Source organism: Aspergillus fijiensis (genome assembly GCF_003184825.1).
Source record: "Aspergillus fijiensis CBS 313.89 unplaced genomic scaffold BO72scaffold_13, whole genome shotgun sequence".
In the NCBI taxonomy this organism is placed as follows: Eukaryota; Fungi; Ascomycota; class Eurotiomycetes; order Eurotiales; family Aspergillaceae; genus Aspergillus; species Aspergillus fijiensis.
In genome coordinates, this window is record NW_024468989.1 from 537,080 (window position 1) to 555,143 (window position 18,064).

Sequence of the window (18,064 nt, forward strand, 5' to 3'; positions counted from 1 at the left end):
GATCTAGTCTCTTCGAGAAAATGAATTGCGGAACACTATTACAGTAGAGCTGTTGAGTCTTATACCGCTGAAGATGTTGCTGTCGGAGTTTTTTTTTCTCATTCTTATTGACTTCCTGATCAAAGTTCTTTAGGGTCTCTCCGCTGAGTTCCTTAGCCGAGATACTCATGGAGAGTAATTAGGTATAAAGACACAAGATCCTCTACTCATTACCTCTGTTGTATTTATCACTGAGAAAAGTCGGTTCGAGGGAAACCCATCAACAACCGAAAGTTCTAAGACAATTGATTCTCTCCACGACAGTAGAGTCACCCCCTTCCATTGCTGGGGGTTGACCCGAAAAATTCATTATCGCATAGACCGTGTAACGCAGAGCAGCTCATGATCAATCTTTACACATAAGGATCCTCACAAGAAGGGCTCTAAGCAAAATCTTATAATTTGGAATATTCTGCCCAGCGAATCTACCCAGCGAAGCAAACGCAACGCTATAAGCATACCAAGCAACCCGTTAAATGCAGCAAATGGCCTTGAGCCTCGGCGGCCCATTGGTTATCAGTATTTTGAGCGAACACTGCCGTAGCGCACCCCGTTGAATTCCAGCTCGAACAACAGAGAAGCAGATGTAGGGATCATGACTAGATCGTAATAAACCTATAATACTCGACGCCCTTGGAATTGCACTTCTTAACAAAGAGATCCCTAGGAATCCGGCTGAGATCTGCTTCCACGGTGCATAGCCGCATGGTCTCTATGGCTGGTAAGTAAAAGACTATCGTTCACTTGTGCGACACTCACGATTGCTCACGGCTGGGGCTCTGTCACTGTCGGAGAACAAAAGGTCTTCCTTCACACACAGCCCGTGTTCTGGACTTGCTTCCAGTAGACGGTAAAATGACACTCTGACCGGTTTGTTCTCCGATACAACCGAGGACTGGACCGATTAGCCCGCTTGAGTCTCTGAATGAAGATGCCAAGGAACGGCACATGTGTGATGAATCAAATGCTGGCAGAATCAAAGCCAGTCGAGGAATTGGGCGACGAAACGGCGCCAGCGCATCCGGTGAGTGATGTTCAAACCATCCGCCTGCTCCGTCACCACGCTAAGCAAAATTCAGAATATAACACACTTTCCTTTCCGGCTCTCAAAGGAGGGTGTCAAGCGGCAAATTATAGTCAAGCAGGAAGCCGAATCCATGCATAAGATAAACACAGCAGTGCAGCTGGCGAAGCAAGAAGCAGCGGTGCGGAAGGAAGAGGCAGCAACAAGATCGTCTGTCATTCCAGGCACGTGAGGAAGCGACGGAGAGGGACGGACGCCACCGGGAAGAGCTCAATCGCTTGTACTCCAAGCTGAATGCTCTGCAGACTGGCCCGTTCAAGCTATTGGGAGAGGATCTGATCGTGAATCAGATGCGCCGGCTGATTCAACTCCTCGACAACTGGGTCAAAGTCAACTTCAAAGACGTGGCAAAGATACCACCAGAATCGCTTGAGACAGACGGGCAGCTCAACGCGCCCCAGCGACGGGCCTTGGTTCATGCCACTGTCGCCAATCTTATCCATGCTGAGATATTTGGACCCTACCACTTCTAGTTGCCTGAAAACCCTCTGGGAGATTTTCTGTCTAAGATAGAACTCAACGTCCGAGACAACTGTACGTATCTTGCGACTGGAAGTCTTGACATATATGAGTCAGTACTAAGTCTCAGCAGGTTCAGAGATCGAGCTCAATGTGTGGAGGATGGCTACAAGCGTGGCAATCCAGGCGGGCTCAGGTCGTCGATGCGAGCGTGTGATCAGCCGCATCGTCCGGGACGCTGAAAGAATACTCGCGAATTATTCTTCCACTCAAGAAGAACAAAGACAGGGCCAGCTTCAAGGACTGCTGTGGAAATGCGCGGATCTCAGGCATGCTTTGAGCCAGCAGAAACAACGGTTCTTTTTCTGCTGCAGTCCACTGGGAGTGATGTTTGACCCTCAGTCGATGATTTTTGGTGGAGGCGATGAGGGACCAGCCTCTATAGTTCGATGGTCTTTGTGGCCGGCAATCATGAAGAGGGTTGACAAGCGCAGTTCTGTTGTGGAGCCAGAATTAGTCTGGGCAATGGAGTCATGAGAAACAATTCCACTCCGATTGGGGAGTGTATTGCGTCGAACTTGCTAACGAACAGATTTGCTGGAGGTGATCCATTTTGGCAATCGCTTGCTTGGGTTGAAGTTCTATAAGCCTCGCACGCCTGCGAAAAGAATACACGGATTATTTATATACTATCCTTGAGCCCGTAGACGTTCATAGCCAGCGATAGCATCCCTTCTTGTGCAACAATTAATGCAGTGAACTGTAATATCAAGACCAACCATCACCCCCAGCCAAGCCGAAATCATACATTCTACATCGAATCCCATGAAAGAAAGCCCGAAATCTAAGTCTAACTCTATGCAAGCAACCACTCACTCCCCACCCCACTCCTCAAACAACTTCGCATCCAAGCCAGCATACCCCTCCACAACCTTCAAACCACGCAACCTCTCCTCCTCGATCCTCTCCCACGGCCAATCCTCCTCATTCCACGAATGAACATTCCTCTCCCTCTGCTCCTCCTTCGCCGCTTCATCACCATCCCCAGCATCCAGCAACACCTCCCTCACGACCGCCGCATCCACCCCCGTGGCTGTGGCCGTAATCCCCTCATCCAACAACTGCCCCTCCTCACTCCCACTCCCACTCCCACTCCCACTCCCACTCCCACTCTCCCCCGGCGTCAAGCTCCCAGAACCCACCGACCCCACCGGCCTCTCCGGCAAGAACCCACTCGCCCTCAGCACCCTCTCAGGGGGCACCGTCACCCGTCCCTTCTTAACCACATACTTACTCAGTGCGGTAGCCAACAACCTCCCCTTCTTTCCGGCCTGGGGCCTCACAAAATAACTAATCATATACACCCACTTCTCATCCCAACCGATCACCCTCGAGGTAATCTCATAGCGCTCGAAGGGCTTGATCTCGCGCTTGAAGCTGCAGAACACGCTGCCCAGGGCGATGTACAGCCCGAGTTTGCTTCCGCCTTTGGGGGGCTGCTTCTTCTCCTTCCCGTCGGATGATGCTGATGATGCTGAAGACGCCGCCGCGGCCTCGGCGTCGAGGTCGCGGTTCACGATGCGCGACCCCGGGGTGAAGATGCGGGTAGCCAGGGCGGTGCGCGCGATGTCCAGGTCGGAGAAGTAGGTGCTGTTGGACTTGTGGAAGTTGTAGTCGGTTTCCAGGATCGGGGTGCGCGAGCTGATGGTCAGCGGGAGGAAGATCGGGTGCGTCGCGTGCGGCGGCGGGTGCGTGGAGGCTGGGTGGTGCGGGTCTTGCGGGGTGCGCCGGATGTTGCGGTAGAGGTGGTGGGCGAGGCGGGCCTGTTATATAAGAGGTTGGGGTTAGTATGCTGGCTTTTTTTTGTGAGGGTGATGGAGAGGTTGTTGTGGTGGTTGGTTGATTGAAGGCGATGTTGTTTGTAGACTGCGCTGCGCTGCGAGGATGAGGGGGAAAGAGTGCATGCATGCACTTACATGCCAGACCAGAGGAAGATTCTTCAAATTGATCAGTGCAAGAAACAGGGCTAGTGCCTTCCAGGTGAGAAGAGATGAGATGCATTCCTGGAGGAGGTGGGAAAGAGTGGACAGGGAAGCCATGTTGACGGTAGTCGATTATCGCTAGCTAGCTAGCTATGCTATAGATCCCAGGTACCATCAATGAGAAAAAACAAGCTAGCGTTAAGGCGTCTCAGGAAGACAGGCGAAACTAACGACAATGCCGCCTGTGTGAAGAGAAAGAATGACAGTCGAAACCCTGCCGCCGCGAAAAAACAGGTGCTCGTTCCCCTGAGAGATGCGATTCCCAAAAATGAGACGCGATGGAGATAACGTGTTAAGCCGAGGCACGTGGAGGTTTGATTGTGCTTATCTCATCCAGCCATCCATCTACCATCGACCAACTCATTATAACCATAAAAAACATAACAGCTTCATCTTCAGCTTCAACCTCAAGCTCAAATCCAACCTAAATCCAACCTCTCCACTCAAAAAATAGCCATACAATTCGGCGGACTCGACACGCCCTGCGCACAATTCAATGGACTACTCGAGACAAAGAAGGTCCACCGCCCGAGCCGCCGACACATCTCGGCGAGCCCATCGAGGTCGAACATCTCGCCGATGGGCAGCCCCCACCCGGCCAGGAGGTAGTGATGGAGGTCCCACTCCGGCCGGAGCGGCGGGTAGACCTCGAAACTGACCGCGTCGGACGCGACGGCGGCGAAGTGGTGGTCCCAGAGGAAGCGCAGCACGCGCTCGCTCTGCTCGAGCCCCGCATGCTGCGGCGTCGGCTGCCGGCTGTACGCCGCCCTCTGCTCGTCGCCCATCGCGTCCCACGTGGCCGGCAGGCCCACGCGCAGGAAGAAGATGTCCCCGCGCTGGAACTCGATGCCGCAGTCCCGCGCGATCGCCTGCACCTCGTCCAGCGAGATCTCGTGCCGGCTGAGCGCGTCCACCGTCACCCCGCGCTGCTCCCGCGCCCAGCTGCAGTAGTCGATCAGCACCCCGCGGCCCGCGATCCCCTCCTTCGCCCAGTGGCCGATGCCGATGCGCGCGGACTTGGGGTCCAGGATCTCGGCCGCTGTCGTGCCACCGTAGAACACCTGTTCGTTCGCCCTGCCGGTCGTGGTGGTGGTGGTGGTTGATGTTGTGCGACTACTGCTGTCCTCCTCTGTGCCAGCTGGCGGCGGCGGCGGCGCACTATGGTGACGCAGTCCGTCCCATTGTGAGGATTGCTGCGGGTTGAAGTGATATTCGTCGTCAAAGGCAACGCCCTCCGCCACCCACTTCACTTTGTGTTCGAAGGGCTTACGCTTGAAGCCTGTGGGCCATGCGATGACGTAGTTAGTATGCGGCGTAAGCAGATAGTAAGGTGATTAATTCTGGGTTTCAACTCCACGAGCCAGACACTAACCCGGAGGATTCAGCTTCTCGAGGTCCCAATTCAGACACACGCGTTCGCCAGTCCGGATTTGCGTTTGGGCAGCATTGGCGACGACCTCCGGAGTCAATAGTCGTAGCATGCCCAGTCCCTCTTCGCGCGACCCCGGCGCCGCCGGCCAGTATCGTCGCTTGTCCGGCAGGTCATCGTATTTCTCTGGGATGTTGAATTCCGACATCATAGATCATAGAAGGTCATCCAAGGTTTGAGGTAGCAGATGGTATACCAACAGGGAAGTAGTTTACAATCCGAAGAAGTGCGGAGACTTGAGAATTAAATGAGGGGGCGATATTGAGAAAGGCGGGGAATCGGACTAAGTCCGGGCGAGAGCCAAGCTCTAAACATGGACTGCGCGGTGTACAGTACATAAACAGCTCTTCAAGGCTGTGATATAATATCTATTCAGACAATGACAATACACAAATAATGGAATACAAGAATGCAAATGAAATTATCCCCTCCCTCTCACAAGTCATCTTCATCCTCTTGCACACTCTGTCCTTGCTTGTTAAGACGGGACATCTCGTGCTGCTCACCTCGCCCAGCACTGCCCGGCGTCGACATAGCAATTGCCTGACGGCCTGTGTCGGACGACTCCAGGAACTCGCGCAGGCGTCTCTTGCCCTCCACCATGGCTTGGTTCGAGGCCGCCTCCGTCATTTTCATGATGGGGCCCCACAGATTAAGCTGATAAGTCACATATGCGCCCACTGCGCAAACAAACAGCAGAAAAAAGTAGGCGGGGTTGCGAAGCACTGTGGCTAATTAGCGATGATCTTTCGTACGCAACACAGAAATTGCACTTACCAGCAATGATCTCGTTCCAGCCGAGCGCGAGGAGGATACCGTAGAAATACAGCGGAACCTGCGTCATGCCCCCGATGGCACTCCGCTTGGCTTCGACATAGACTCCATCCGCCGCCTTCTTGAACCGCACCGTCAGTTCTTGGCGCTTGGCCTCGCTAAGCATCGTCATTTCCTCCTCTAGGCTCTTGCCTTCCTCCTCATCCACGCCTCCAATCGGCGGCAAGTCCTCCTCGTCCGCCGGGGTCGAAGAGCTGGGAGTGTGACCGATCCAGCGATCCAACGGAGGCGGGGCGGACGTCTCCTCGAGACGGAACCGGGCTAGAAGGGGAATAAGCGTGAGAGTCGACTCGCGAGCCCGCGTATAGATACCCTCAATGTCGTCGGTAGGGCGCCAGATCCGGGGGACACCAGCTTCGTCATAGCGGAATTTGTCCTCGAAGTTCTCGCGCAGCTTCAGCAGCAAGTTGCCCTCCAACATTTCTTCTTCAATCTTGGCCCGTAGCACGCCCCAGGACTTCCGGCGCAGCCGCCAAAGACCAACATCAACCTCCTCCAAACTGGCATCAAAGCTACTAGCGCGGTCGGTAAATCTGCGCTCGGCATCAAGGACCGTCTCAACAAACACATTCCAGACCCGGTCCCAGAACTTCTTCTCAACAGGCTTGTCCCCCTCTTCAGGTGCACCGCCGCCGGCGCGTCCAGAACCAAGCGCATTGAATTCCAGACCAACCGACTCTCCCAGACGAGACTGGACCCACCGCTCAACTCGACTGGCCAGCCGCCGCATCTCCTCCCGCCGCAACCGTGCGCTGACGTCGGCCAGCTCTTTCTCATACAGCGACAGCTGTTGCTGGTAATCGCTCCAGGCAGTTCCCTCAACAACAGTGGCGCGCGCGACCTCCTCAAACTTCTGAATTGCCTTAGACACCTCTTCATTGACAATCTCTGCGAAGTCATAGCTAGTACCCTTCTTCTGACCCGCCTTGACAGTGCCGGAGACAGCCTCAGTGAACTCATTAATACCAGTCTTGTGCATGGCATCAAGTTGACCCTGGAAGAGCGCCTTGAGGCGAGTGTCAATCTTTTCCTCCAACTCTGCCTGTTTGCGCAGGTAAACACCCTTGTGGTAGCGGCTGGCCTCGGTCTCGAAACTGCTAAACGCTTTACTGCGAGATGTTCGCATGGCGGCTCCCAAACCACCGAGGATCTCCGGCTCACCGAGACGAGCCGCTTGCGACTGCTTATCCTCAAAGGGAACAATAGCCTCGTCGAAGGCGAGCATAACCTCCCGAAGAATTTCGTCGCAGCGGAATTGCGCTAACAATTCCTGCTGGGTTGGAAGGTCCAAGTCCTTATTGTTGACAATCTGGTCCCAGATGCCCTCCGCATACTTAGAGAAACCATCGGCGGGGATTCTGCGGTGGTACTCGGGTAGGAAGACGCCACCATCGGAAAACTCGCCTTTGCGGGGATCGAGACTCGGATCTTTGTGGTCCTCACGGAAACGCAAGCTGAGCTTCTTGGTCTCGGCAACAAACTGCTCAGGCTGGTAACTCTTGTGAGGGAGGCCGTAAAACTGGAAATCGAAGTAATCGTGGACGGACGACTGCTCCAAGCCGGCGGGCTTCGAGATCGAGTCCCACAGTCGCGACATATCTTCCATCAAAGTATTCTGCAGGTTCTTCAGGGGCGTATTGCCAACGAAATCACGGATCACAAAGAACAAGAGAGATCGGTGAGTAGTGCTATATCAAACGAAGGGCAGTTAGCGCGTGTAACGGTAACCTGGTTCCAACAAAGGACACCTACTTGCGATCCTTCAAGAACAGCTGCAGATTGACCTCAAAGACCGTCTTCAGCAGTCCCATGTTTGCGCCCTGGTACAGACCGACCTGGTGCTCCCAGATATTGACAATCAAAACTTCACTGGTCGCCAGCGCAAAGAGGGCGCTCTTGCGCTCGAAGTCCTGGTCTTCGCCTCTCTCGCGACCGTCTGTACCCTCGACGTCCATCACCAGGATGTTATCCGCCATCGACTTGTCCCCGCCGTTCTTGTTCTTCGACAACCAAATACCCTTGGTCGTCTGGCGACGCTCCAGCTCGGACATAACCGAGAAATGCGTACCGAAGAGGTGGTTCAGTAGCGTGGACTTGCCCGTCGACTGGGACCCGAACACGGAAATGAGGTGATAGTTAAAACCCGCATGGGTGACATCTTCAAGACTTAGGTATTTCGATAGATTGGGACTGCAATGATTCTAGGGTTAGCCTACTGCGCCAGGTGCACGCCAGGTGGCATCGTCCCCTGACGAGAACAGCTTGGAAATCGCAAGCCCAAATGTACGTGGGATCGAACCACAGATTGCCACCCAGTCGCACTAGGGGAAGAATGGAATAGCATACTTGAACTCTTTATCGCCGTCAATCACTTGCACGCCATGCTCGTATGCAGTCTTGTCGCTGCTGCCGTTGCCAAGCGAGGCAAAATGGCCGTTGGTCGCCATGACGGAATGACTAGCGTTGGTGCGGCGCGCCAGACGATACAACTGAAGCGGGCTCTAGTCTGATGTATGACTGATTGTTTCGAGGAGTATGGGTGATAGTATGGCAAGTCGTAGTAAAGCACTACTACCAGAAGCGCAAATAGAATAGGGAACGTCAGATGCGGAGACCGTGGCGAGAGGAGGAAGTAGTAGTACAAGATGAGACGAAACGGATTGAGGGCAGGATGCAAGGTGGGAACCGACAGTAAAATGAGGTCAGAAGTCGATCACCATGGGAGACGGGGAGCACAATCACAAGGCAAGAGAAAAAGAGAGAACGCCCCGCTGATCAGAGAGGGAGGGAGTTTAGTTCATGTGTTGTTGGGAAGCGGGAAGCGTAGAGTGGCTGGAGGTCAGGAGGAGAGAGCCGGATGGGGACCCTTTCCCTCTTCTTGTTTGGTCAGTTGTCTTGTCTAGTGGACTCGTCGCCTGAGCATCCAGGCCGCCACCGCCCACCCCCCGATCCCGGTTTTTGCTGCTTTGGGTTTAGGGGTTGTCAGTGATCCTGTCCGACCCAATTTATGGAAGACGAGGAGGTGGAGCCCACATTTTCATGCCCGTGCCTTCATAATTATGGATCGTACGATAGATCATTCCTTTACATGTTCAACGTCATGTTCAAACTGACATCCCTAGGCAAAAACAAGTAGAGAAAGAAAATAATGAAAGAGAGGAGAAGGTATAACGAGTCTACAAACAATTCAAATACAATACATGATACATAGATATGTCTCGAAAACTCCGGAACTACCCACCATCACGAGTGAATCCAGTATTCCCAGATTCATTCCTTCGCTGATACCCGCGCCGCAAGGATGGTGCAAACATTATAAGAATTCCCAGACAAGATTTTGTTCATAGTACATGGTAGCCAGTCGGTCCCAGCTGTCTATTTGTCCAACACACGGGTAACCAGACCAGTGGCGACAGTGCGGCCACCCTCACGGACGTTGAAGCGCTGACCGGCCTCAGCAGCCAGGGGGCGGAGGGTCTTGACGACGACCTCAACGTTGTCACCGGGCATGATGCGGCGGGTCTGGTCACCATCGGGGAAGCTGAACTCGGCAGCCTCATCGGCAGTACGGATGTACAGCTGGGGACGGTACTGAACACCGAATCCACTGCGACGACCACCCTCAGCCTCGGTCAGGACGTACATGGAGACCATGAACTTGTCGTGGGCACGGGCGCTGCCGGGAGCGGTAACGACCATACCACGCTTGATATCCTCACGGCGGATACCACGGAGAAGGAGACCGGAGTTGTCACCAGCGCGGGACTCGTCGCAGGACTTCTTGAAGGTCTCAATGTCGGTAACCTTGGTCTTGATGACCTCGTTGGTGGTACCGACGATCTCGACTTCACTATCCTTCTTCAGAAGACCACGCTCGACACGGCCGGAAACGACGGTACCACGACCGGGGATGGAGAAGACTTCCTCAACGGACATCAAGAAAGGCTTGTCAAGGTCACGCTGGGGAGTGGGGATCCAGGTGTCGACGGCCTCGAGAAGCTGGTCGATTCTCTCGGCACCAATGTCAGGGCGACGGTCCTCGATGGCGCAGAGGGCAGAGCCGAAGATGATGGGAGTCTCCTCGCCCTCGAAACCGTAGGTGGTGAGAAGCTCGCGCATCTCCAACTCGACGAGCTCCAACATCTCCGGGTCATCGACAGCATCGACCTTGTTGACGAAGACGACAATCTTCTGGACACCGACCTGACGGGCGAGCAGCAAGTGCTCACGGGTCTGAGGCCTGCGGAAAAACGAGTATGAGTACAATTCCATGACCAGAAACCGAAGGGCAAACATACATCTGACCATCGGAAGCAGCAACGACAACGATGGCACCGTCCATGTTGGCAGCACCAGTGATCATGTTCTTGATGTAATCGGCGTGACCAGGACAGTCGACGTGGGAGTAGTGGCGAGCTTCCGTGGCGTACTCGATGTGGGCAGAGGAGATGGTGATACCACGCTTGCGCTCCTCAGGGGCCTTATCGATAGAGCCATAATCGAGGAAGCTAGCAAGACCCTTGGTGGCCTGCTGCTTGGTGATGGCAGCACTCAAAGTGGTCTGGTTCGGAGTGTGAGAAGTTTTCGGGGCCAGATTGAGAGGGAAGGGTGATGGGAGAGAAAGATTGTGCTAACCTTGCCGTGATCGACGTGACCAATGGTACCTGTTGAATATCTATTAGTATGAAAGCACGAAAGATCAATGAATCTGATGGAGAGAGCATACCAATGTTGACGTGAGGCTTGGTACGCTCGAAAGCAGTTGCCAGACCGCGGGCAGCCAGCTTGTCTTTGGCAAAGACATGCTGGATGGGGTTGACAGCACGGGGACGCAACAAAGACGCCCGGCTGGAGCGCAGCAAGAGGTTGGCAGTTCTGGCAAGGCTCGACATGATGGCTACCTGCGATGGAAAAACAACAACAGGAAGGGAAACCAAATGGAACGCGATGGACAGAAATCAAAACCAGCCGGACCGGGAAGGTTTGGAGGAGGACCTTAATCAAGCCCGGAAAATTCTAGGGAGCGGCTGACTCAGCCTCAGGCCAATCATGCTCGCAGCATTGCGGAGTCGGCCAGGAACATCCCGCAAATACTCAGTAACTTGGAAGCATACAGTAGATACACCTGACCGCAGTCTGAGAGTACTGAGTACCATGTGGATAGCGCTTGTACAATTCCTAGGTGCAAAGCCTAGCTTGCGTTGTTGTAAGGGAAAGATTCATATAATACAATTGTATATACTGGCCGATTTACACAAGCGTGACCTTCTCTACCAGAGTAGCTGCATCAACAGGCTACTGGTCGGGCTTCTTCCTCACAGTAATGGTAACTGCCCGCCCTGGCTCTCCCTCCATGGGTTTGATTTGCATGCCATTGGCCTCCTTGATCGTTTCCACCACTTTGTCCATGAGGTTTTTGACTTCCTCCGCCGTGGGGGCTCGTTTGCCCTTCTTCCGCATCAAGACAACCTCCAACTTGAAGCCTTTGGTAATAAATTCGGTAATCTTCTTCAGGCGATGGTTAAGATCATGGTTGTCGATAGCCCAGTTCAATTCCACCTGTTTGAAGGAGGTCTTGGTGACGTGGGCTGCCTTGGCTCTGGCACGCTCGGCCTCCCGCAGATTCATTTTGTTCACAAGCTTGCAAACCGGCGGCGCGCCATCCGCTCCGTCGCTGACCTTGATCAAAAACTCTTTGGAGCGGTCGATGTTATTGAGGACAGTCGAGCGTCGAATTGGGGGGTCCAAAGTGTTGTTCTCGTTCACCATCTGGATCCATTCCGATACAATGGCCTCGTCTTTGATGAGTCTTGCCTCCTTCGATTCTGTTTTTTGGGAATCTTTACGGTTCCATTTCATTGTTCGAACGCCCATGGGTAAAGGCCGGAGGTACTGCGGTCGGATGAGGCGTTGAGGCGGGAAGAAGACCTGGCGCAGGACTTGCGCCGTCGAGAGGAGGCTGCGCATGTGCTTCATTTTTTCGGCGCAGGAGTTGCTGCAGGAGTATGGACGAGCGCAATGTTGTGATCGGATGAACCCGATAAACCCGAATGAATGAAGTCAAAGAGCTGCAGAAGGATAAAGACCAGCTCAATCGTCCTGGGAGATAAAGGTGACGTAGCAGGCTGCAAGTGAATGACAATAATAATGACAATTTGGGATATGAGAATGGACGCATGCGGACAAAGTGACAGGAAGAGAGGAGGGAGGTTGAGGTTGACCGCCCACCAGCCACAATGACAGGCGCCACAATGGGCGGGAGACCAGAGAGAGAGAGAGAGACCCTGAAAGCTGAGAGGCTGAGAGGCCGAGAGGTTGATCGCCCGCGCTCTCATTTGCCTCCCCGTGTCCCATAGACCACTCCCGTACCGTCCCTCTCTCTTCCTCTTCCCGACCTCCGCCCTCCCGTCTCTCCTCTTACTTTCTTTCTTTTCTCCTCTTCCTCTTCTCCTGACGACCATCACTTTCTTACCTTCCCTTCGTTGTTCGACGTCCCTCCCCCACCCCCCTTTCACCCTATCCACGATCCTTTCGGGCTGGACCAGAGGTTCTTAGGGCGATCCTATGGTTTCTACTCACTCCGACCGCTAACTTCCATCTTTACTTCTCGTCCAACTCGGTCGGAGTTCAGGAACGTTGTCCGAAACGCCATAGCTTCGTCCCCCTGGCTTTGTCCGCATGTCGACTGGAGTTGACAGCCGACATCTCAAGGGTTTACCGTCTTTCTCTAAACCGGGTTCTAGAACTAGTCGACGTTCGATTTCGCGCACTTCCACCCCCGCAAAAGTTTCCGACAATCCGAATTATCTGGCCGATTCTAAACCAACCAACATTTCAATGTTCGCCATGGCTCAGACGCAAAGAGCTCGTTATTTGAAGACCGGAGCGGTTGTTGGCTTTGTTCTATTAATGCTTCTATGGCTTTCGCCCTCCAAGCCCTCCGTGAGCCATTTTGGAGGATCCCGTAAGTCACTTTGTCCGCATCCGGAAATCCTATTGAGACTGACTCACTGGTTGTAGAGAAGCCATCGACTGGCGCACCCTCTTTGACTGAGAAGTGCACCAAGCCATACGACTCTTCCAAGCCCCTGATCCAGTATGCGCTCATGATCGATGCCGGTAGCCAGGGCTCCCGGATTCACGTCTACCGCTTCAACAACTGCGGCCCCACCCCCGAGCTCGAGAACGAGGTCTTTGAGCAGACGGAGAAGAGGCAAGGCGGCTCTGGCTTGAGCTCTTACAAGGAGGATGCTGAGGGAGCGGCGAAGAGTTTGGATCCTCTCATGCAGGTGGCCCTTAAGTCGGTGCCTGAGGAGTACAGGTCATGCTCACCCATTGCTGTCAAGGCCACTGCGGGCTTGCGCATGCTTGGCAACGAGATGAGTATGAAGATTCTTGAGGCCGTTAGGACCCGTCTCGAGACCGTGTACCCCTTCCCTGTCGTGTCGCGGGAGAAGGGTGGTGTCGAAATCATGGATGGCTCGGATGAAGGTGTTTACGCCTGGATTACCACCAATTACCTTCTTGGCAAAATTGGCGGACCGGACGAGACCCCTACTGCTGCCATCTTCGACCTCGGCGGTGGTTCTACTCAAATTGTCTTCCAGCCCACCTACCCCAAGAGCCCGTCTGGCGGCATGCCCGAGCATCTGGCCGAGGGTGACCACCGGTATGATCTTGAGTTTGGTGGTCGGCACTTTGAGTTGTACCAGCACTCTCACTTGGGCTACGGACTCATGGCTGCGCGGGAAGCGGTGCACAAGGCCATCGTCGAGGCCAAGCTTGCCGCCAGCCCCACTGACTTGGCCTGGCTGGATCAGCCTATCTCGAACCCTTGCATTGGGCCTGGTATGGAGCGCAAGGTTGACTTGTCTTTCGATGCCGGCCACGCTCTCGCCCCCAAGGTTAGCGTCAAGATGGTGGGTCCGAAGGAAGGATCCTCGGCTGCACCTCAATGTCGGGGTCTGACCGAGAAGATTCTCAAGAAGGAAGCCGACTGCAAGCTGGCCCCCTGCTCGTTCAACGGAGTGCACCAGCCCTCTCTGGCCAAGACGTTCGCACGGGAAGATGTCTATGTTTTCTCCTACTTCTATGATCGGACCAAGCCCTTGGGCATGCCGGATTCTTTCACTCTGGATGAGCTGCATCACCTCACCTCGACCGTCTGCGCCGGTAAGCCGGAGTGGAAGATCTTTGAGGGAATCGATGACGCTATTCCTCAGCTCCTCGACCGCCCTGAATGGTGCTTGGATCTGAACTTTATGCTGGGTTTGCTTCACACGGGTTACGAGATGCCATTGTCTCGTGAGGTCAAGATCGCCAAGAAAATCAAGAACAACGAGCTTGGTTGGTGCTTGGGCGCTAGGTAAGCCATTCGACCTGATCTAACTTTCAAAAATATTCGCTAACTTCTTCTTGCAGTTTGCCTCTCCTGAGCCAAGAGTCTGGCTGGACATGCCGAGTTAAGGAGGTGTCCTAATGGACGATAGTGATGCGGTCTGTATAATTAATCAATATCACATTTTTCTTCTGCCTTTACTTTTTTATCTCTTTTAAACAGAGTAGACTTGGGACTTCTGTATATGGTTCATGTATCAGACTTTTTCTTCGGCATGATTGTTTGATGTTTGCTTATTATTTGAGACTCGGTCGTAGTATTGTTTAGTCCAAAAATAGTCTATAAACGTAATTGTGAAGGTCAACACGAGAGCATGCCTCCACCCGCTTGATGAAAAAGCCAAGCAAGTAAAAAAAAAGAAAAAAGATGTCCAATTCAAGGACACTAGGAAACCCGCACGAAGTAGCAAGATAAAACGTCCGACCCCAAACGCCCTCTTGCCATGCAAACCAAAAAAAAAAGACCCGATCTCTACCCAGATAACTTTTCACAACCTTTTTTTAATCGAAGGTCCACAAACAGAAAACATAGGATTCACTTCTCCAACTCCTCGATCGTGGGCTTCGACGCCGCCGCGGCCGCAGCATCCGTATTACCCATCAAGGTATCCAAGACCCCAGAGTCCTTAGGCCGCGAAGCCAGCACCGTCTCCTCGTTGCCCGGTGGCGCGGCGGTCGAGATCTCATCGTCTGGCCGTTTCTCTTCCAGCACGCCGAGTCCGAGGTTCTAATCACAGCGAAAGTCAGCTTTCCAAAAATTCCCGCCGTAGAAAAGAAACGCAGCGTCAAACAAGACGCCTGTGAGTCAGAGTAAGAGGAATGTGAAAACCCACCATCTCGATATACCGCTTCCCATCCTCCTCTCCCCCGTCCTCATCCTCGTCCTCATCCATCGCATCATCCAACCGGATATCCTTCGCCCGGCCGGCGGCGATATCGCGCTCGAGCTGCTCATTGGCGGTCTTCATCTGCGGCAGGAAGGCCGATAGCCGGGAGAGGAGGTCGGGCGTCTGCTGGATGCGGTGGATGTTGGGTTTGGGAAGGGCTGGAATGCGGGGGATGGAGGTGTCCGCGGAGGCAGCAGAGGAGGGGTTGTGCGCGGGGCGCGGGGCGCGGGGCGGGGTCGCGGTCGCGGTCGCGGGGACATTCTCCTCGTCGTTGTCGCTTTCTTCTTCTTCGCTGTCGCTGGGGCCGGAGGAGGAGGTGTAGTCGTCGCTATCGTCGGCGGCGGCGGCGGCGGCGCTATGGTGGGGAGGGCCGGCGGATGAATTTGTTTGACTGTCTGGGTTTGTGGTGGAGGATGCGACGGGATCGTCGCGGAGTGAGTTGGAGGAAGGCGCGCTCATTGTGATGGTTTGCTTGAGGTGTGGTGGTTGTGAATTTTTTTTTCTAAGAGGAGGAAAGAAGACGAATGGATGAATTCATGATTGACTGAAACTTGCGGGCGATCGAATTGGCGCCGAAGTGGGGGCGGGCGGGGAGGAAGAAAAGAGCGAAGGGAGGGAGAGGAAGTGTAAGTGTAAGTACTGTAACTGCCCCGTAACCTACCTTAAACTACAACTACAACAACAGGCAATCTAATCTAGTGCTGTGCTGCACAATGATGGCAGCAAGAGGGGCGCATGCGCTCACCAATCGCCAAGGCCTCTTTTCCGAGCGGCTTGATCGCCCTGCAGGTGATTCGACAGTCTGTCTTTCTTGTTTGTCTTACTTCTATGAGGAGTTACTTGGACTTAACTTCGTACTTCCCTTCCTTCAGACTCACTTTCCCGGCTGGCTGGTTTGGCTTTGCTTGATCCATGCGCTGAATCCACTACACTCTCCCGCATTCAGGGGATGTTATCTATTCACTGCTCATTTGGTTCTCTGTTTTATTTCTCTTTCTAAACTGATCTCCCTCCTCTTCTTCACTGACAGAGGTCTTCATTGCTCCCGATTGTGGCTATTCTTCCCCACGACGAACTGTTGTTGTCCATCATCATCCCCACTTGTTGGCTGGCCAGATCTCGGAATAGATTCACTGTTGCTTACCATTTCAGGGTCAGTACCTTTCCCTGTTTCCTAATTTATCCTGTGTCTTCTTTGTTCGCCACGGCTGGCCAGTACCAATAAAACTATTCTTGGACCCCAAACCCGTTGTTCTTTCATTCAAGCTCACATTCATACTTCTCATTGTCCTCCCTGCTCATCCCGGCGGTGCGGACTTTCCTCAGAACCAGCTGACCCCAAGTATAAGAGTTCAATTATATCTCCCATACACAGCGCCAGCTACTTGATTTACCAGCGCTCCTTCATACGTTGCGCCTTGGCATGATCACCGGCTCTCTCACCTCTACCACGGAGCTCCTATCGTCCTAGATTCCAGCGTGGAACGAGCCGATCGATCTATACCAACCGAATCCAACAACCAAGAGAGTCCAAGATGCCCATCTCCATCAACAACAACACCACCAGTCCTCTCGAGGAGATGACCAAGGTCCAGCAAACCATCAAGCCGGAATCCAACCCCGCAGCGACCTCCCCCTCCTCCGCGACGACCCGCAAATCTCTCCACCAGAACATCTTCGGCAAGCTGCGGCCCCTCCCCTTCCAGTACCACTGGGCCGTCTGGTACGACAAGCACACGGACGCAACCAAGGAAGCCACCGCCCAGGACTACGACTCACGCCTGTACCTCCTGCACGAGGACGTCTCCGACATCGCCACCTTCTACCGCGTCTACAACAACTATCCGTGGGACAAGGTGCGCCTGCGCGACACCGTACACATCTTCCGCAAGGGCGTGCGGCCCGTGTGGGAAGACCCGGAGAACCGCAACGGCGGGTGCTGGCGTTTCCGAGTGCCCAAGAACAAGGCGCAGGAGTTCTTTCACGAGATCGCGATCCTGTGCATGGCGAATGAGTTCCAGGCTGTGTTGGAGAAGGGTATGTTTTCTGTTAGCTGCTTGCTCCTTCTCCCCCTTCCCGCTGCCCCGCTCCCCCCCACCCCCAGCCTCCAGCCTCCAGAACCCGGCTCTGAGATATACTTCCGAATAAACATCAACTTTACAGTAACAAACATCAACTTTACAGTAACTATGCATGTTATAAATACACTAACCAAAGACCCCTAAAACAAACAGAACACGACCACGTCCTCGGCGTCTCCACGTCCGCGCGCTTCAACTCCAACCTCATCTCCGTGTGGAACAAACTCGGCGACAACGAACACTCCATCAAGGCCCTCGAGCAGACCATCCTCGACCGCCTGTCGCCCGAACTGCGTCCCACCGGGACCGGCTCAACCGCCTACTTCTACAAACGGCATGCCGAGAACGACGGCTTCACCGAGGCAGTCGAGAAGGCGAGTACGGTGACGTGAGGTAACCTTCGCCAACTTGGTTTGGTCGCAGTTACTTATCTCATTGTTTGATCTTCGCCCGCTTCACTTCGACTTAATCACCACCCAACTCTTCTTTCTTCTTCATGTCTTCACAAAGTAGCCAGTTGGCGTTTGTATACTTCTCACATCTCTTGTACTTATGTACCCACCCTAGCATTGCAGAGCTCGGGCTTTTTACTTCTTTGCCCTCGCTCGAGGTTGCATTATTCAGCCATGTGAATTCGGAACATAGTTTCATTTCTCACAGAACAAAGTTCTGCCCCCAACCCATCATGAAATCAAATCCTGAATCAGTAATGAATAAGGTATCTCCCGTATACCCCGGTAATAGGTAAAATGAAGACAATGCACCGCTCATTCACCCAGCAATCCCATATTGTACTCAACCCAACCCAACCC

At 53.7% G+C, this 18,064-nt stretch overlaps 12 protein-coding genes across 12 annotated transcripts; 6 read left to right on the forward strand and 6 right to left on the reverse strand.

Moving 5' to 3' along the window:
• Positions 1–970: 970 nt before the first annotated feature.
• BO72DRAFT_494334 (uncharacterized protein) lies at positions 971–1,596 on the forward strand (the record flags this gene model as incomplete). Its single annotated transcript, XM_040948455.1, has 2 exons — positions 971–1,063; positions 1,369–1,596. 2 exons carry the CDS (start codon positions 971–973, stop codon positions 1,594–1,596), a joined length of 321 nt encoding a protein of 106 aa, XP_040803487.1.
• On the forward strand, positions 1,492–2,263 carry BO72DRAFT_45868 (uncharacterized protein). The gene is made up of 2 exons (XM_040946386.1): positions 1,492–1,657; positions 1,716–2,263. The coding sequence occupies exon 2, from the start codon at positions 1,745–1,747 to the stop codon at positions 2,117–2,119; it is 375 nt and encodes a 124-aa protein (XP_040803488.1). The 5' UTR covers positions 1,492–1,657; positions 1,716–1,744; the 3' UTR covers positions 2,120–2,263.
• Positions 2,264–2,286: 23 nt separating this feature from the next.
• On the reverse strand, positions 2,287–3,958 carry BO72DRAFT_45991 (acyl-CoA thioesterase). Its single transcript, XM_040946441.1, has 2 exons — positions 3,559–3,958; positions 2,287–3,405 (listed from the first exon to the last, which is right to left on the reverse strand). The coding sequence occupies exons 1-2, from the start codon at positions 3,679–3,681 to the stop codon at positions 2,455–2,457; spliced, it is 1,074 nt and encodes a 357-aa protein (XP_040803489.1). The 5' UTR covers positions 3,682–3,958; the 3' UTR covers positions 2,287–2,454.
• A 109-nt stretch (positions 3,959–4,067) lies between these two features.
• Positions 4,068–5,201, reverse strand: BO72DRAFT_373299 (uncharacterized protein; the record flags this gene model as incomplete). Its single annotated transcript, XM_040941078.1, has 2 exons — positions 4,068–4,903; positions 4,997–5,201. The coding sequence occupies 2 exons, from the start codon at positions 5,199–5,201 to the stop codon at positions 4,068–4,070; spliced, it is 1,041 nt and encodes a 346-aa protein (XP_040803490.1).
• A 145-nt stretch (positions 5,202–5,346) lies between these two features.
• On the reverse strand, positions 5,347–8,433 carry sey1 (dynamin-like GTPase SEY1). The gene is made up of 4 exons (XM_040946395.1): positions 8,234–8,433; positions 7,640–8,077; positions 5,831–7,575; positions 5,347–5,778 (listed from the first exon to the last, which is right to left on the reverse strand). The coding sequence occupies exons 1-4, from the start codon at positions 8,332–8,334 to the stop codon at positions 5,489–5,491; spliced, it is 2,574 nt and encodes an 857-aa protein (XP_040803491.1). The 5' UTR covers positions 8,335–8,433; the 3' UTR covers positions 5,347–5,488.
• An 829-nt stretch (positions 8,434–9,262) lies between these two features.
• On the reverse strand, positions 9,263–10,779 carry BO72DRAFT_373651 (translation elongation factor Tu; the record flags this gene model as incomplete). The annotated part of the gene is made up of 4 exons (XM_040941093.1): positions 9,263–10,127; positions 10,186–10,448; positions 10,523–10,551; positions 10,614–10,779. 4 exons carry the CDS (start codon positions 10,777–10,779, stop codon positions 9,263–9,265), a joined length of 1,323 nt encoding a protein of 440 aa, XP_040803492.1.
• A 312-nt stretch (positions 10,780–11,091) lies between these two features.
• On the reverse strand, positions 11,092–12,130 carry BO72DRAFT_446298 (putative translation initiation factor IF3). Its single transcript, XM_040944260.1, has one exon. It carries the CDS (start codon positions 11,654–11,656, stop codon positions 11,183–11,185), a length of 474 nt encoding a protein of 157 aa, XP_040803493.1. The 5' UTR covers positions 11,657–12,130; the 3' UTR covers positions 11,092–11,182.
• A 198-nt stretch (positions 12,131–12,328) lies between these two features.
• On the forward strand, positions 12,329–14,580 carry BO72DRAFT_446299 (guanosine diphosphatase). Its single transcript, XM_040944261.1, has 3 exons — positions 12,329–12,851; positions 12,908–14,252; positions 14,309–14,580. The coding sequence occupies exons 1-3, from the start codon at positions 12,734–12,736 to the stop codon at positions 14,364–14,366; spliced, it is 1,521 nt and encodes a 506-aa protein (XP_040803494.1). The 5' UTR covers positions 12,329–12,733; the 3' UTR covers positions 14,367–14,580.
• Positions 14,338–15,757, reverse strand: BO72DRAFT_46171 (NOPCHAP1/New4 family protein). Its single transcript, XM_040946532.1, has 2 exons — positions 15,118–15,757; positions 14,338–15,011 (listed from the first exon to the last, which is right to left on the reverse strand). The coding sequence occupies exons 1-2, from the start codon at positions 15,628–15,630 to the stop codon at positions 14,820–14,822; spliced, it is 705 nt and encodes a 234-aa protein (XP_040803495.1). The 5' UTR covers positions 15,631–15,757; the 3' UTR covers positions 14,338–14,819.
• BO72DRAFT_46022 (uncharacterized protein) lies at positions 15,758–16,528 on the forward strand. Its single transcript, XM_040946454.1, has one exon. It carries the CDS (start codon positions 15,885–15,887, stop codon positions 16,347–16,349), a length of 465 nt encoding a protein of 154 aa, XP_040803496.1. The 5' UTR covers positions 15,758–15,884; the 3' UTR covers positions 16,350–16,528.
• A 223-nt stretch (positions 16,529–16,751) lies between these two features.
• Positions 16,752–17,644, forward strand: BO72DRAFT_373569 (eukaryotic translation initiation factor 4E; the record flags this gene model as incomplete). The annotated part of the gene is made up of 2 exons (XM_040941090.1): positions 16,752–17,208; positions 17,406–17,644. 2 exons carry the CDS (start codon positions 16,752–16,754, stop codon positions 17,642–17,644), a joined length of 696 nt encoding a protein of 231 aa, XP_040803497.1.
• On the forward strand, positions 17,573–18,061 carry BO72DRAFT_46048 (uncharacterized protein). The gene has a single exon (XM_040946471.1). The coding sequence runs from the start codon at positions 17,749–17,751 to the stop codon at positions 17,998–18,000; it is 252 nt and encodes an 83-aa protein (XP_040803498.1). The 5' UTR covers positions 17,573–17,748; the 3' UTR covers positions 18,001–18,061.
• The last annotated feature ends 3 nt before the right edge of the window (positions 18,062–18,064 follow it).